Source organism: Oreochromis niloticus, linkage group LG5 (assembly GCF_001858045.2).
Source record: "Oreochromis niloticus isolate F11D_XX linkage group LG5, O_niloticus_UMD_NMBU, whole genome shotgun sequence".
Classification (NCBI taxonomy): Eukaryota; Metazoa; Chordata; class Actinopteri; order Cichliformes; family Cichlidae; genus Oreochromis; species Oreochromis niloticus.
The window spans coordinates 28,633,371-28,649,121 of record NC_031970.2 but is presented as its reverse complement, the minus strand read 5'-3'; the positions used below and the strand labels follow the sequence as shown (position 1 = coordinate 28,649,121).

The 15,751-nt window shown below is 38.5% G+C and overlaps 1 protein-coding gene across 5 annotated transcripts in view; it reads right to left on the bottom strand.

The window, feature by feature from the left end:
- Nucleotides 1–15,751, bottom strand: part of slc2a9l2 (solute carrier family 2 member 9, like 2) — a 90,475-nt gene that overhangs the window by 38,150 nt on the left and 36,574 nt on the right. For all 5 annotated transcript variants that reach the window (XM_003442766.5, XM_025907411.1, XM_025907412.1 and 2 more), the window contains 2 exons: nucleotides 10,244–10,431; nucleotides 8,032–8,142 (listed from right to left, as the gene is read on the bottom strand). In XM_003442766.5, the coding sequence (XP_003442814.1) occupies nucleotides 8,032–8,142; nucleotides 10,244–10,431 (299 nt within the window). The remainder of the gene's footprint in view (nucleotides 1–8,031; nucleotides 8,143–10,243; nucleotides 10,432–15,751) is intronic.

Below are 15,751 nucleotides of genomic sequence, written 5' to 3'. Positions count from 1 at the left end.
TGCATAGCTCTCTTAAGGTCTCCTAAGCTGTTGGACAGATGGCCTCACATACTTTTGGTAGACAGAGGAGCTCACGTTCACCTCAACAACTTAACAATGTGCCCAGGTCGTGTGGTTGCAAAACACCTTTCCATCATCATGCTTAACAGTTGGCGTCAGGTGTTTGTGCTGATATGCTGCATTTCTTTTTGGCTTCACATGGAGCTCTGCATTAGGGCCAAACAGATGCAATTTTGCAAACTTAAGCCATGCTGGTAGAGAAAAAATTACATAGCAACCAGCTTTCTCATTGCAAACAGTCTTTTTCTAATTGCACTGTCATGAACTTTAACATTCAACATGCTAACTGAGGCCTATAAAGTTAGAGACGTAGCCTCGGTTTCTGTGGCTTCAGGGGGTGAATTTGCTGGGGAATCCACTCCTGGAAAAATTGGCAATGTTCTTGAATCTTTTCCACTTAATGAAAACAGCCTTATGACACTTCCCACACTGATGGGCGGCAAAAATTGCTTCTTCATTCATTCTTCATTGCATATACTTGTACTGACATATACCTAAATGTTCCAGAGCTCACACTTGCTGACTGATGATCAGTTAACCAAGTACATTTAATTAGCAGCACAGAGCTGCTACTTACCTTCTTAATTCCCATGGAAGAAGTAAGGGTGTACTTAAGCCCCTTTTCTATTAGAACCTACTCCACCAGGGTTCCAAGCAATACGAGGTGATCCAAAAATGTGACATCAACAGACTGCATGCCAAAGATTGGCTAGTCAGTGACATCACTCAATTAGTCATGAGAGCGTCTCTTTCACAAAAATCAAAACTACCATTGTGTTTTTTATATGGCTGCATATGTGAAAACTTTCTGTAATGTCCTGCTGCTGAGGTTAGGTTCTACAAGCTATCAAATGAGGTGTACTTTTTGTGAAATTTTCATTAAATAAATAATGTCATGCTATAATATGTCACATCTTGTGATTCATCTTAAGATCTGATAAGGACCAGATGATTTTTGCATGTAAAACCTTAGAATTGAAAGACAGTGCACTTTTTGTCATGACTGTCACAGACGTGATCTGGCAGACATAATTTTTTGATTGTGTCATTCCTATAAAGCAGTTTGAACAGTTAAGTTTTATTTTGTTGCTTTAATGTGGCTTTGCATCATGTCATGCTCAGTTTTAATAACTTCCCAAACTTATAAAAAGATCTTCTTGCTAATGGCAATGTCTCAATAACTCTGAGAATGACTTAATCATACAGCTCCTAGCTTTAAAAAAAGATACATTTATATAGAGAGATATAAATACATTCATTTATTTTCATATGACTTGCAGCAAAACCAAATATGATTATGTGTTTCTGTGTCAGGAGTATTTGTGCCTATAAATAACACACTTAACTACTGATTAAACAGGATTAAATGACAGCTCTAACAGCATAATACACACAACCTAATATACTCCTTCTTGGCAGGCTTGACAGAGGTCAGAATGGAAACTTCAGCTGTCACGGTTGGCAGGATTAAAACGTCATGCCACTCTTCATCACATCAAAAAGCAGATGAGCCATTCAAGACAACTGGCCACAGCTTAAGGACCCACCGGCCATTCTGTCTGTATAAACACTGAAAATTATTGATCATTAAAAAAAAATCTCAGCTAGAAGTAAATCCACATTTTACTGTTTGAATCTTTTATTGTAGATTCAAATGCTTCATCACTACCAGAAGACCCATTTTGCTATTTCAAGCTAACTTGCTTGTTTCGCCAAAGGGTTACATGTGTGACGACATGCCCAGATGTGCGTGAAATAATGCGGGTTGGCATGCAGTCCTCGGCTCTTGTATGTTAACCAGCCTTATAGTGACAAGTCTGCCACAATGAAAGGGCGATTGCCCAGTAGGTCACTAGTAAACATGGCAGGAGGTCAGTGGGTAGCATTTTGCATTTAGTAATCATATATTGTCACGCTTTCTTTCTTCATTATAGATTTCTTAAAGGAGTTACAGTAGATTTGTTTGTGAACAACAAATTTATTTCAATAAAGCTTAACATGTTATTGTAAAAATGCTTAATGATACATTTAGATCTAGAATGAGGAGCAAAAGAGAAGAGTCCATCAGTAGCTGATGAATATTACAGAACTGACTGTAGTGACTGGAACAGATAGACGCTGATTAATTGTTAAATTGGAAATTAGGCTTTCCAGCATAAAGGCTTCAGCACGTAAGAACAGAAGGCAGCTAAAGGCAGCTAAAAACATGGTTTAGGTTAAAATAGATCCTTTCGTAATATTAGTGACATGTTACAAAGCCTTTTTGCCAGATCTGCAAGGAAACTTTTCTTTCTGCCCAAAAACAATTTTTCTGATATGCATGACAAGTGAGTTCCAGCTAGGTTGGTTACATTTTCTGTCATCTGGAAATAAGATCTGTTGCAATCTGTACTGCTTGAAGTTGCCCCCTCATTTATTTCATGGCTTTTCTGTATGTCCAGCTCATGTGTTTTCGGTTGGATGAGCACCTTTTCTCAATTTGTTTGTGTTTTGTCTGTTTGCGTGCTTTTTGTTCCTCCCTAAGCTACATTGACCTTTGTCTCTAAACTATTTCACTGTAATCTTTGGGTAGATTCTTTCCATCTTGCCATGTGCCCTGTCGGTGGAAAAATCGAGAATTAAAAGAGCTTTTTAATATATAGCTCAAGAAGAAAAATACTCAAATACAAGCATTCTAGTGCCTTAATGAGCTGAGGACAGAAGGATTGCATTAGCTAGTGACACTGTCAAAGGGCAACTGCTAATCAAACAGCTCTGCATAAGTCATTTGATCTAAATCATAATAGTTAGTATGTTATATGTTAGTTTCTCTTTGTCATTAATTCAGTTTAAAATGTTTTGTTTTGTGGTCACAGTGCATTGTTGTCATTTTTAACATCCCAAACTTTAGCTGGTGATTGCAAAAGATGCAATACAAGCACGGCATACAAGAAATGGAATGCCATTTATGATAAATAGCTCATTTTCATTTTAAACCTCTGTATCCTTTCCTGTGTAAAGTGAATTGTACTGCATAGGTGAAAGCAATTCAGAATGCAGTATTGTGATGTTTAACAAACCACTGAACAAATCTGATTTTTTTTTCTATAAAGCAATATGAGGAACATTTCTCCTGGGTGCACTTGATGCCTGGGCTTCCCAAAACTCATTAACAGCAAACTGCAACTAATCTTTTCTTGAAGATTTTAGTGTTTACAGGCAAGGACCGGGATTTGGAGGAGATCTGTCCCAGCATGCAACGCATGCCTTTTTCATATGTAAAACTCTATGTATGAGAAATTAATTGTGTGTGGGCAGCTTTATGTAAAAGGAAAAGCTTTGTTAATGGATGAAAGTCAGAGCTACATCATGAGGTGCATTCATTTCTCATATTACGAAGCATATATTGTAAAATACAGGGATTAAATTCTAACTTTAAAATGTTTCCTACCTAAATTGAAGAAAAGGTAAGGTGTAGACTTTAATTCAAAAATCATAAATATCTGAAACTCACAAAGTTAAAATTGAAATTCATCTTTCTTAATACATGTCAACTTATTGTGAACATCCAGCCAATGTTTAACACCAACAGCGATTAAAACATGTCTGTAAAGTTCTTGAGTTTGCTCCATCAGCTACTTATATTTATTACAGAGTACAAATAAAGGCTTGTATATTTACATTTGCCTGATAGTGCTTGAAGTATTGTCCATCCATCCGTTTTCATAACCACTTATCCAATTCCAATGCAATTGCACACAGGTGGGCAGGAGCCTAAACCATCTGTCACAGGGCCAGAGGCAGAGAACACCCTGAACAGGTCACTAGTCTATGGCAGAGCTAACACAAATTTACAGCCAATTTGGAGACACAAAATGAATGTGTGTCCAGACAGAACCCACAGAGGCACCGGGAGAACATGCAAACTCCAGACATAAAGGTCTCTGCCAGTCAGTGGGTTCAAACCCAGAACCCTCTAGATGCTAATAACTGTATCACAGTACCAACTGAAATACTTCTAAAGGTTTTACAGTTTATGACTATAACATAACATAACGTCTGTGGTGTAAAAAGTTGAGCTTCAGTATGAGTGAAATGTCAGCTAACGATAGGTGTGGATTCTGTCACGCCTTACCGAAAAGTCACAACTCATGACAAGTTATTTATTGGATTAATACACAGTCATAAATCTGAAGCAGATGCTGGCTTCATTTGGATCATGTCTGACTACGTTGTGCATGCAACAAAACAGCCAGATGATCATTATTGTCAGCCACATAAGAAGGGTGGTGTTCAGTAAAGGCAGCTGGAGGTGAGTTAGCAGCGCCTGATGAAGAGATACTGCAGAGCTGGGGGTAAAACTGGTATCTGAAGAGTACATGCTGGTGTTTGAAGTCAGTCACCTGGCAGCTAAGTCACTCAGCGGGGTCTCCTCACTGCCGCAGATCAAAGATCATCTTTAATGTGCTCATGCTGACAGGAATCACAGAAATAGATAGCAGCCCACGCAGGGCATTAACAATCTCACAACATTAAATATGGAGAGGTGACATACTGCATTTCCCAGTGCATTTTTGTAATTAGTATTTGGTTTAAACTAAAAATGTAATGCCCTTTTGGGGCCAAAGAGCTCATTCAACAAAAATTTGATTGATCACTTAGTTCATTTCTTTTGGCATTTCAAATTCATCTCAATAACAGGAAGATAACGGCAATTAGACCAATCCTTGGCCACTTCCTGTAGCTATTCCTGGGGATCCCAGGGTGTTCCCGTGCCAGAAAAGATAGACAATCACTATAATGCAAACTTGATCTGCTTTGTGGTCTCCACCCAGTTCAGCATGCCCAGAATACCTCCCTTGGAAACTCAGGTAGCGTCCTAGTCCAGTGTCTATACCACATTAGCATTCCCATTCAGTGTGAAGTAGCAGCTGTTCAGTTGTGAGCTCCATCTTTATGTATAAGCTCCTTACTCTGTCAGTGAGTCCACAGATCCCAAAAAGAAAACTCTTTTTGGGCCAACTTTATAACCTTTGGTTACTGGCCAGAAGACTGACTGATCATAGGTAAGAACAGGACCCTGCACTGGGAAACTGAGAGCATTGCTCTGTAGATCAGCTCCTACTGTTCAGGAGACAGTAATAAAGCTCTTGTATCAATCATAAAAAAAACAAATATTTTTACCCTGTCATTGTGCTGTGTGTGCGAATTGGGTAACACATGGTTATGCTATCTCGATCGATAGCGTACCTTCATCATCATGAATCACTGCTACTGCAGCAAAATAGTTTTACTGTTTGGTCCCTAAACTGTTGGACAATGACACATTTTGTAATTTTGCCTCTGCACACCAACACAGTGGATTTTAAATCAAACAAACAAGATCTGATTGAAGTGCAGACCTTCAGCTTTCATTCAAGGGTTTTTAGAAAAATTTTATATTAAATGTTATATTGACTTTTATACAAAGTCACCATTTTCAGAAGTTTAAAATGAATAGGATGGCTGATGCACAAGCAGTTTCATGGCCAGGTGAAACCTTTTCCCTTCCTATTTCATGACAATGGAAGCAAACATATCAGAAGTCGATTCAACGCGTTAAATATGAGGTCCAAAAAGATGCAAAGTGCAAGCGAGTGAGAGAGCAAAAACTTTAGGAGTGGCAAATTCAACAATCTGGTATGTTCTTAAAAAGAACAAATGCATTGGCCGGCTCAACACCATAAAAAAGGTCTGAAAGACCAAAGATGACAAATGAAGTGCATGATGACATCATTATTTCTAAAAACAGCTAAACAAATATCAAAAGCTCCATAACTGATCAATAATGCTTCTCAGTGCAAATGAGCCAAAGCATACTGCAAAAGCAACCCAAGACATTCTCAAAGCAAAGAAATGTGATATTATTAATGGCCAAGCCAGTCATGTGATCTCATCCCAATAGAGCATCCTTTTCAGCTACTGAAGACAAACGTGAAAGAAGAGAGACCCACAAACAAGCAGAAACTGAAGGGAGCTGCATCAAAGACCTGGTAGAGCCTTTTACTTCAGGCAGTCACTGACTTTAGAGGATTTTCATCCAAGTAATTATGTTAGTTATCGTGGGAACCAAGGAGGCAAATGTAAGTCCAATACATCAAACACTGCTTTGTCTTCTCTGGAAAACATGCATCTCAAAGTTGTGAATAATATTCGTACATAAAATATAATTGTATCCTACTTGACATTTCTGAGAAGTTTTACCATAATAATTTTTTGAAGTTTAGAGTTTTTGACAAGTGTCTGTGGCTTTGACTGTTGACCTCCAAAATCTAATTAGTAAATCCTCCAGTGTGGGACAGACATACAACCTGAAAATATAATGTCTGTATACTGATGCTGCTTTACGCTAACATTTGCTGCTGACTGAAACATGTCTCCAGTGGAATGTCTGTAAGATGGTCTTATTAGTGGGTTTTATGTCTTTATGTGATCATAACTGTGATTATGCAAAGTTAATATTGCAAGTAAATCATCACATGATGTCAAATACTAACAACTCCCCAACAAGCTGCCAGGAGAGATGCTCCAACAAACTAATTACTTCATTAAGCCGTTTCCCAAACAAAGTGCTCCCTGCTCTATCATTTAGAAAGCGATTTACTGCCAGAGGAGTTAATACTAAAAAGCATGTCAAGTGAAGTGACATGGTTGAGAGCATTCCAAGTACAGCTGAGCTGCTAATATGTTAGAATATGCTAACATAGTAACAGTAAAGGATTGGTTAAAGGATTGTCAACTACTGCATCTTTGTCTTTGCCCTTGACACTACCCTGATTTCATCCACTGAGATCATGAGTCATATTTAATCAATAAATATGACAATATTTAGTAGTTGTTCAATATACATGTATAGAACTGACTTTACACAAACACACACACACACTTTATAACATACACTTGTTTTACTGCTCGAGCTGAATGCATTTAGGTATGTAAATGGTATCAATAGCATCAAGACATCGACTTGCTGAAGTTCAAACTGAGCATCAGAATGGAGAAGAAAGACGATTTAAGTGACTTTGAATGTGGTATGGTTGTTTGTGCCAGACAGAAGCTGCAGATCTACTGAGAATTTCCCACAAAAAAGAGAAAAATATCCAGTGGGCCTCAGTTCTCTGGTTAAAAATGTCTTATTGATGCCAGAGGTCAGAGGAGCATGGCCGGCCTGTGCTGACCTGACAGCAAAGCAACCGTAACTCAAACAACCACCTGTCACAGCCCAGTATGCAGTACAGGATCTCTGAATGCACAATACACTGAACCCTGCACCTAAAAAAGTGGCCGGTCAGAGTGTGTTTGCATGTGCAGGAATGTAAATTACAACAAAAGCATCATCCACTGCTAACAAAATAAAAGAGAACCTCTCTCACATAGCGCGTACCCGTGTAAACCTAGAATTGTCAAACATACCAAAGCATACAATCAAACAGAAAATGTGCCTTGTGACTGTTCATTAGCAGAGCGGGCTTCTGGGTCATGGTGTCTGGCTTAGATAAGGGTTTGAATTTTCATTACTCTTGGTTTTCCGGTTTGCAAGAATATCTTATCTTATGTCTCCACTTCCTGTCTTTGTGTGCCTTTATAATTGTCTGCTCTTCCTAATTGTTTCCACCTGCACCTCATTAGTCCTGTGTGTGTATGCAGAGTCTCGTCCCCTCCCTCAGTTTGTATGTTGACTAACCTCAGGTCCCAGGTCATTGCTGCCAGAGTTTTGGTTTCTTTTTGGATTCGCTATCATTTTTAACAGGACTTTCTCTTTGTTCCCCACAGCACCTTTTGTTGTTCTCTTCCGTGTGAGTTATTTCTTCTTCTTTTTGGTTGTTATATTGACCACTCAGCTTTTTTTTTGCCTGTCTGTGCTTGTTTTTCATTTTTGAACTCCCAGTACTTGACAGTAAACCTCAAAAGCTGTTGCTGACTTACAGTAATAAATCAAGTAGCCATACTTACTGAGATGATGGCAGCCAGAGTCTCTATGGCACCTGTGCTCAGTGTGATGTAGGGAAGTATGCTCTCAGTAAAGCCTGCTTCACGAAGAATCCCATTGGTATAATACCAGATCTAAAAAAATTAAAAAGTACCATTGGTCTTGGTTTCCACAACAACAACAACATACTCATTTATATATATCTTTACACAAAACTCAGCAATCCTGTTCGCTTTAGAGCTTACACACAAATTTTATCAATGTCACTAAAGTTAGCCTATATTCTAATCACATTTAGAACGATGAGACTGAAATTAAAGAAAATGAAATCCTGCAGCTGGACTAGACTATTTTTTAACATTCAAATGCAACCAGCCTAACACATGCACTAATATTGTTAAAAACACAAAGAAAGACATTAAAACATTTGAAAGTGTTTTACAGAAGGCTGAGTAAGTGCAAACAAACGGAAGGGAAGTGAGAAAATACAATCTAGAGTTTTAAAAACTGCCAGTTTTTTGCATTTGCATAATTTGGCTCTGAACTCTCTCCTACCACGGTCAGCACTATTTGTTCCATTGTTACACAAAGAGAATACAAAACATTAAGACGACTGTCAGAAATGATGAGATTTGACAAGGTGAAAACATTGACACTGTTGTCAGCATGGCTGCAGCACTTAGGAGGTTCAGAGCAGCAAATGCGGGTTAAACGCGGATTGTATGTGAATTCTAAATGTGATTTCTAGTGTAAAGTTGTCTTTTTACTGCTCCTGAACAGCTGCTGAGATATTACCAAATTATTCTTGGACTGGAGTTTTGCTTAAACTTCACATTCATAATAGTTCATAATTTGTAAATGTTGTGCTTTTTCAGTTGCCAGTCACTGGTGTTGATGTCTGAAGTCAATTTTAAAGTAAGTTTTTCTCAGTCTGCCGTAATTAGCAGCAACTTTCCTCCAGGTGAAGGACTATTCTTGGCATTTATAAAGCCAGCTCAGAGACATACCAATCATTGACACTCGAGTGCAGTGCAGCACAGCAGGTGAAGGATGGCTAAGCATCTTAGTCTGCCAACAAAGTGCACAAAATATAGTGACTCACAGCGACTTCTCCACACCCACTGGTTCTCCTGCACAGCGCTGTACATAAACCTAGAGTCACTTTAATTAGGTTAACGGTGCACAAGCGCTCTTGTTTTTTTCTCTGTATTTACACTTGAACCTTCTCTTTAAACTTTTATAGCAAAATGCAGTTGAAGAACTATGTAATTAAGCAAAGGACAGATTTAAAACTTGATTTAAAAAGGAAAAAAATACTTGACTTCAAAAGTGATGAAACATATAAGGATCACACTTGTGAATGCACAGGCACAGACCTCAGTGGGTTAAGTGGTGAAGTTGTTACCAAACCAGACACACATAATGGTTAAGTAACAAGGTAAGGTAAGGTAACAAAATTTTACTGGCACACTTTGGTCCAGTTGTCGCCTTGCAGGCTAGGAATGTAGGGCAAATCAGTACAAAGTTGTGATTGATTGTCTTTTATTCTGCCCTGATGGGGGGGTCATCTCTTCCAAGATGACACTGACCCATTTTTGGACTGATGTGTTAAACAGAACTTTCTCCAATGTCATCAAAAGCCCAAGTGAGGCAGTATGTCACTTAAAGAAAGCAGTTCCATCCCTCAAATAGAAATCACGAAGCCTTTTTCTCATGCAGCACATGGTGGTCGAACACTTTACTCGTGCGTTTTCTGTTCCTTTTTTTTGTCTTTAATTTGTCATCGGTGTATACTGCGATATTCTCTAGCTCAAGCCAAAATCAGAAAACTCAGAAAACAGCATAATCGACTGGGAATGTACTCCAGAGTGCCAGAATAGAGCAGAATGACAATTTCTCCTGTTGGAGTCTCTCCAGTAGAAGAGGTAACACTTATCACCTTCCTGCCTGGGGAAGGACCAAGGCTCCAAACTTATTAACAAGGTCTAGGTGTAACTCTCAGAGTGACAGAGCATCTTTAAAGATATATTGAATGTTTGCTTTCAGAATGGTGTTGGGGTGGGGTCCTTATAATGAAGTATTTACACAGAGCTTGCATTATTGATTTGGTGCATCTGAATCTATTTAAATGAATAATAAATGATCTATAAATACAGTCAAATGAACTGTGAAATAGCATAAAGGGAGCGGATTCCACTCAAAATCTGAGAAAGGTAACGTAAATCAAAAACTTACTGCATTGAGGCCACAGAGCTGATAGCAGGCCATGGTGATGATGACAGTTATGAGCTGCCAGCGAACAGCTGGGCTCTTCAGCAGCTGTAAGACAGAGACGGTGTGTAGTTTGTCCTGAGCTCGAGACTCCATGTGGACCTCTTCCAGCTCCTGGGACACATCCTTCTTTCCCAAAAACCTCTGAAAGGCTTACGTACAAACATTCACACATACAAGCGCAGCAGCGTTAAAAATATCGACAGTGCCATAACCCTCAATAACAACCATCACGCTGAGATCAAAGAACCTAACGATTTGTTCCACGGGCGAATGCGAACATATTGCTGTAAATGGAGCAGTTTGTCAAAAATGAAAGTTTGAAAATGCAAAATTTCTATTGGTTTTTCTCAACGGTACTTAAAAGTGAAGTAAACTGAACCCCACACTTTTGTTATTAACAGGCTGCAATTCAACCCTGAAATTATGTCCAGCCTTTTGGCTCTTTTTACCAACATAATGTGAGCAGGTAGAAGTGTGAGCTGTTACACTGCTCAACACTGCACCAACAAACAGCACTGAGAGCGCACACCTCCACCAAGGCAGCTCCCTCGCTGGGTACTATTCACCTTTAAAGGGAATAGCATTGTATTATGTAAACATTATGTAGGAGTAGGTAATGGGTAATAGGTATTGATTCATAGATAACAGGACATGAATAACTTTAGCCTATTATATGATATTTATTATATTATATGATTATACTACGGTATTTCTGTATCTAGACAGCTCATTCTCTTTCACTCGACAATACTTTCTTCAAAGATATAACATTTTGAAAGAAAAGACAGATGCGAAATGCAAAAGTAAGGTCAAAGGTCAAATGTAACATTATTTGGATGCAAACTATGTGGCATTTACCCGAAAAGGTTGATTCTGTTCATCTGGACGTAGCATTTTGAATGGGAGAAATGATTCGTCACTCATCCAAGTGACTTCTTCAGTCTTAGCTGACTGCAGGTTTCCCCAGCCTTATAAACAGTACAGGGAACTGACCTCACAGCCCATTCAGTGGGCTGGTTTCAGCTATTATGCAAATGTACTGTTTATAAGGTGACGAAAGACGAAACGTTTCTCCCATTGAAAACGCTACGTCCAGATGAACAGAATCAAGCTTTTGGGATTTACTTACCTGGATGATTGAGCATGCGTCAAGATATGTGGCATTTAGAATCTCCACATACTTGTAATATACCTAATACCTAATATACCTAAATGTCACCAATACAGTAGAATTAGAATTTTTTCACCACAAAATTCTAAAAGTCAACAATAATTATTGTTGACTCATGTGACAACTTCAATTCTTCCCATAGAGAATGATAGTTGCGTCACATTTCTATGGCTTGAATCAATTGAAAACCACAGGTTGAGTAGTCAGTCAGAAGAATAACTATGTTAAAAAATATGTGGTTCTCTTTTTGCTAAAGGTACAAGCAGGTTTAGATAAACTCATTTGCCTTTCTTTGCCATTAAATTATACAGCTATGGTGACAACAAAACATTTTCAATTTCCTGCCATTCCTTTTAGCTCCTGTGACCAGCGTCTTCTCCATAACAATGGTGGACGGGCCTCATGGGTATGGCAGTAATTAGATTTGGAAGCTAAAATAATTCAAACTGGCCACGACAACACAAACCTATGGAGCTGTTACATTACAGGACAGAGTCCCGTGTGTCATTTTTCAGTTTTTTTAATGACCGCTCCCTGTTATGTTTATATATTGTGAAAAAAATATAACACAAAATATAATATTTGAAAAACTGACTTGGATAAGAGCATGAAGAAAATGCATTCAAGATGGAAAACATATTTCGCTCGTTTAAAATCTAAAGATTTGTTACATCTACAGGCCACATTTTCCCTGTTTAAATGCTTTTTCTGGGATACATAATTCATCAGCATAATAATGCACTCTGCTGCAATGCAGATGACCCTCTTTGTTTGTTGGCTGCAGTGATTTAAGTATCTATCACATTATTTTGACCTCTGCTGAATGTAAAATAGGTGAGATTTTCTTTTTAATTGCCACAAACAGATTTTAGAAACACATATCACCCGTGACTAGATGTCGATGTCCTACGTACTGCCTAACACGTTAATGCATTCGTTATATAATGTCTATCCAATACAAGACAGATTATTTACATTTAAGTTTAATGTCTTTTCTTTGTGTCAGAATGAAGCAGAAATCACCACACCTTTTTTTATTCAAGGCGAGACGACTGCTAACTGTTTTCTGTTATTTTTAGCTCGGCCATTTGAAGGTTGTTTGAACTCGTGCCTTCTTGGATGCAATAGATGGCAAAGAAAAAGTGGATGGAAAGACTCTTTTCTCACTTTGAGCCCTTCTCCTGTGAAGGTTAATCCCTGGAGTTGTGTGCAGGTCAACTAGGCACAGGTTTAGGACACAGTCCACGGGAGCAAATCTCTACAGTCAAGGACTAAAAGCAGGTCATTAGGATGTGGAAATGAAATGGCACGCGGTGCAGACGCTGCCCACACAAGATGGAGTGGGCCAGTGTCACAGTAAAGGTTGGGCCATGGTTTCTGAGGCAGGAAAAGGGAAGCATTTAAAGTGAAATAAGTGTGTCTGTGCTAAACCAAATAATCAAGCAAAAGAAGGCCAGTTAGGATTTTGATACTGATTTAATAAAGAGAAAAGGGTGAGAGGGGAAAAAGAGAGAGCTCATTCTTTCCCCAAAAGTGCAGGTTGTCCCAAAAACTGTGTAATATCAGTGCAGAGTACAGACATATGAATCCCCAGTAACAAATTATTATACTAAAACATAGCATAATATAGTCACTTAACTGTGTGCATCAACAACATTTGCCTATCTTAGACAGCTAAACATAAAAGGTATTCCCATCAGTTTACATGGAAGCCCAAAATCTAAAATCCATTAACTACAATAGTGTGATCTCTGAAACAAAATTTAGAAAGGGAGAGAAAAGAACCAACAGGCTGAAATGATCAGTGTTATCAAACTAACTCCATGTAATTCTTGCCATATAAAAATGAGCATTAAACACCACTCGCTGCTATCCGAGTAGGTCTGACTTGATATCGATATCTGTTGGAGTAAGGTGAGTTGTTCAACAGTGTCACTGTCCCCATGGAGCCATCCTGTGTTACTGAGAACTGCAGGGCTCCACTCTGTGTCACTGTTGTGACCAAAGACTCACAGTGCCACAAGGTGGAGGGATGTGGTGCAACAAAGGAGCTTTAAAGAACCATGATGGGCTTGTCAGTTCTGCAGTTTTACACTGACAATAAAATCGTCATGGAGACAAGTGTGAAACGCAGAATATTTAAAGTTAGTCTCAAGGGGAATTAAAATGTTGTGTGTGCTAGGATACAGCTCCCAGAATTTAAAGGTTGATGCTGCTGTATTCTGTTTCTCTGCCTGTTGTCAACATCCATTCTCTTCTACTTATCCGATTCAGGGTCACAGGGGAGCTGGAGCCTCTCCCAGCTGTCTTAGGGCAAGTGGCAAGGTACACCCTGGACAGGTCACCAATCTGTCACAGGGCTAACACATAGAGACAGAGAACCATAAAGAATCATCATCTTTGGACTTTGGGAGGAACCCAGAGTACCTGAAGAGAACATGCATACTCGACAGACCCTGGCTGGATGGTGGAATTGACCTTACTGTGAGGCAACCATACTAACCACTGTTCAACCATGATGCCCCTGTAGCCAAGGCGACCTTCAAAAATACTTAAAACAAGCAATGCATAGCTCACCTCTCTGTGATACCTTTAAATTGTAAATTATCTGTGTGGAAGAAGTTCTGCATGCATTGCACTGGGTGCATTTTACTTCACCAAAAAACAAACAAACACTCGTCTATGAGGCCCATCAGTTTCCCTAAAACGTCAGATATTGTAGGTTTTAGTAATATCACTCAGTAACTAAGCAGATCATTTGTAGGGGAAAGCATTGTGTGTTAAATTAAAGTATTATGCCCATGAAGGGCACTTGTAGAGACAATAAGAAAGCAGGAAGTCTTTACCCGACCATTCATCGCTTCATCAGTTATTTAATGTTAGTATGAAAAAGCTGCTTCCGGCTTCACCCTTGCCCCAAGGGGTCATGACAGCCGGTAGGGCTTGCACTAGTTGTTATGCACTAGTTGCCCTTCCTGAAAAAGCCCTAAAGAGGATTTGTGTCTCCAGTTGGGATTAAAACCAGCAACCCTTTCCTTGCCAAGCAAATGTGTTAACCACTACACCACTGGAGGCACGCTGTTTTAATCCAATTGTAAAAAGAGGTAAGACAGAATTATATAAATAAAAGATTTAGAAACTTTAAATTTATAACATGCTTTTCTGCAGTTGGTTTCTGGACTTGTTCACCTCTCTTTGTGTCCTTTTTGTAAGTTAAAAGCAACAAAAGCACATTTCTTCGGTTCTAACTTGTTGGAAATACTCAAGGTAGGAATTTATTACACAAAGGAAGCAGCAACAAAAGACAGATGGCAAAACCAGAGCTAAACAGTGTTCCATCATGAGAGGTAAGCGTACTCTCCTTGAATTTTCACATAAAGTGTGCAGATAAAAGACACTGTAGAACTAGAATGTGTTTTCAAAGAAGCCCATTAGACCAACCAATTATTATTATCATTACTATTTGGTAACATGTCTATTGCTGCATAATGAATCTGATTATTCCATTTAATTGTATTTTTTATCATTAATTTTATCATGCAACACCATCATCATAAATACTGCTTTGTCCTCTGAGACCTTCATGCACCACATGTTCAAAAGAATCAAAGAGCATGATCAATTTTACAAAGAACAAACTGTAAGCCACCAAACCTTCAGAGATTACCAATCTATAATGTATGGACGCAGGCATGAAACAGCTCAAACCACTCCAGAGACCAAATTCATTAAAGTTTTGTTTGAAATTACATTTTTCTTTAAACTTAATTAACACATGCAGTGTGAGCTACGTATGCCTTTAATCCATGCTGTGCCTTTTCGTGTCACAGCATTTATATAATATTCTTTTTTTGAAGCTTGAAATATTTGTAATAGTCATGTAAACTTTTTATAATTTTGCACCTGTAACCTTTTACTATGGCCAATGTATTGGTAAGGTACAACAAAACAAATTGTTGGAAAAGGTTGTGGTTAGTGAGAATAAATTATTGTTTGAATAAGGTCTAAGGGGAAATGTAACACAACTGTGCAAAGATTGCTGCAATAAATAATATATATTTCTCGTGCTTCATAAAAAGCAGCTGATTCACTGCTGTGTCTTTCTGACATTTACTGCCTTTTGCAGCTGTGCAATTGGAATACCAAAAGAGTAAAAATAGAAGGTGATTTGAAAACATTTTCAAAAGCAGAATACTAAATAGACATGAATAAAAAGTAATGAATAATTTTCATTTGCGTTTGTTTCAAATGAAACATTTCTGTGAAAATGTAGCTGCAGATTAAAGGTTAAGGGTCTA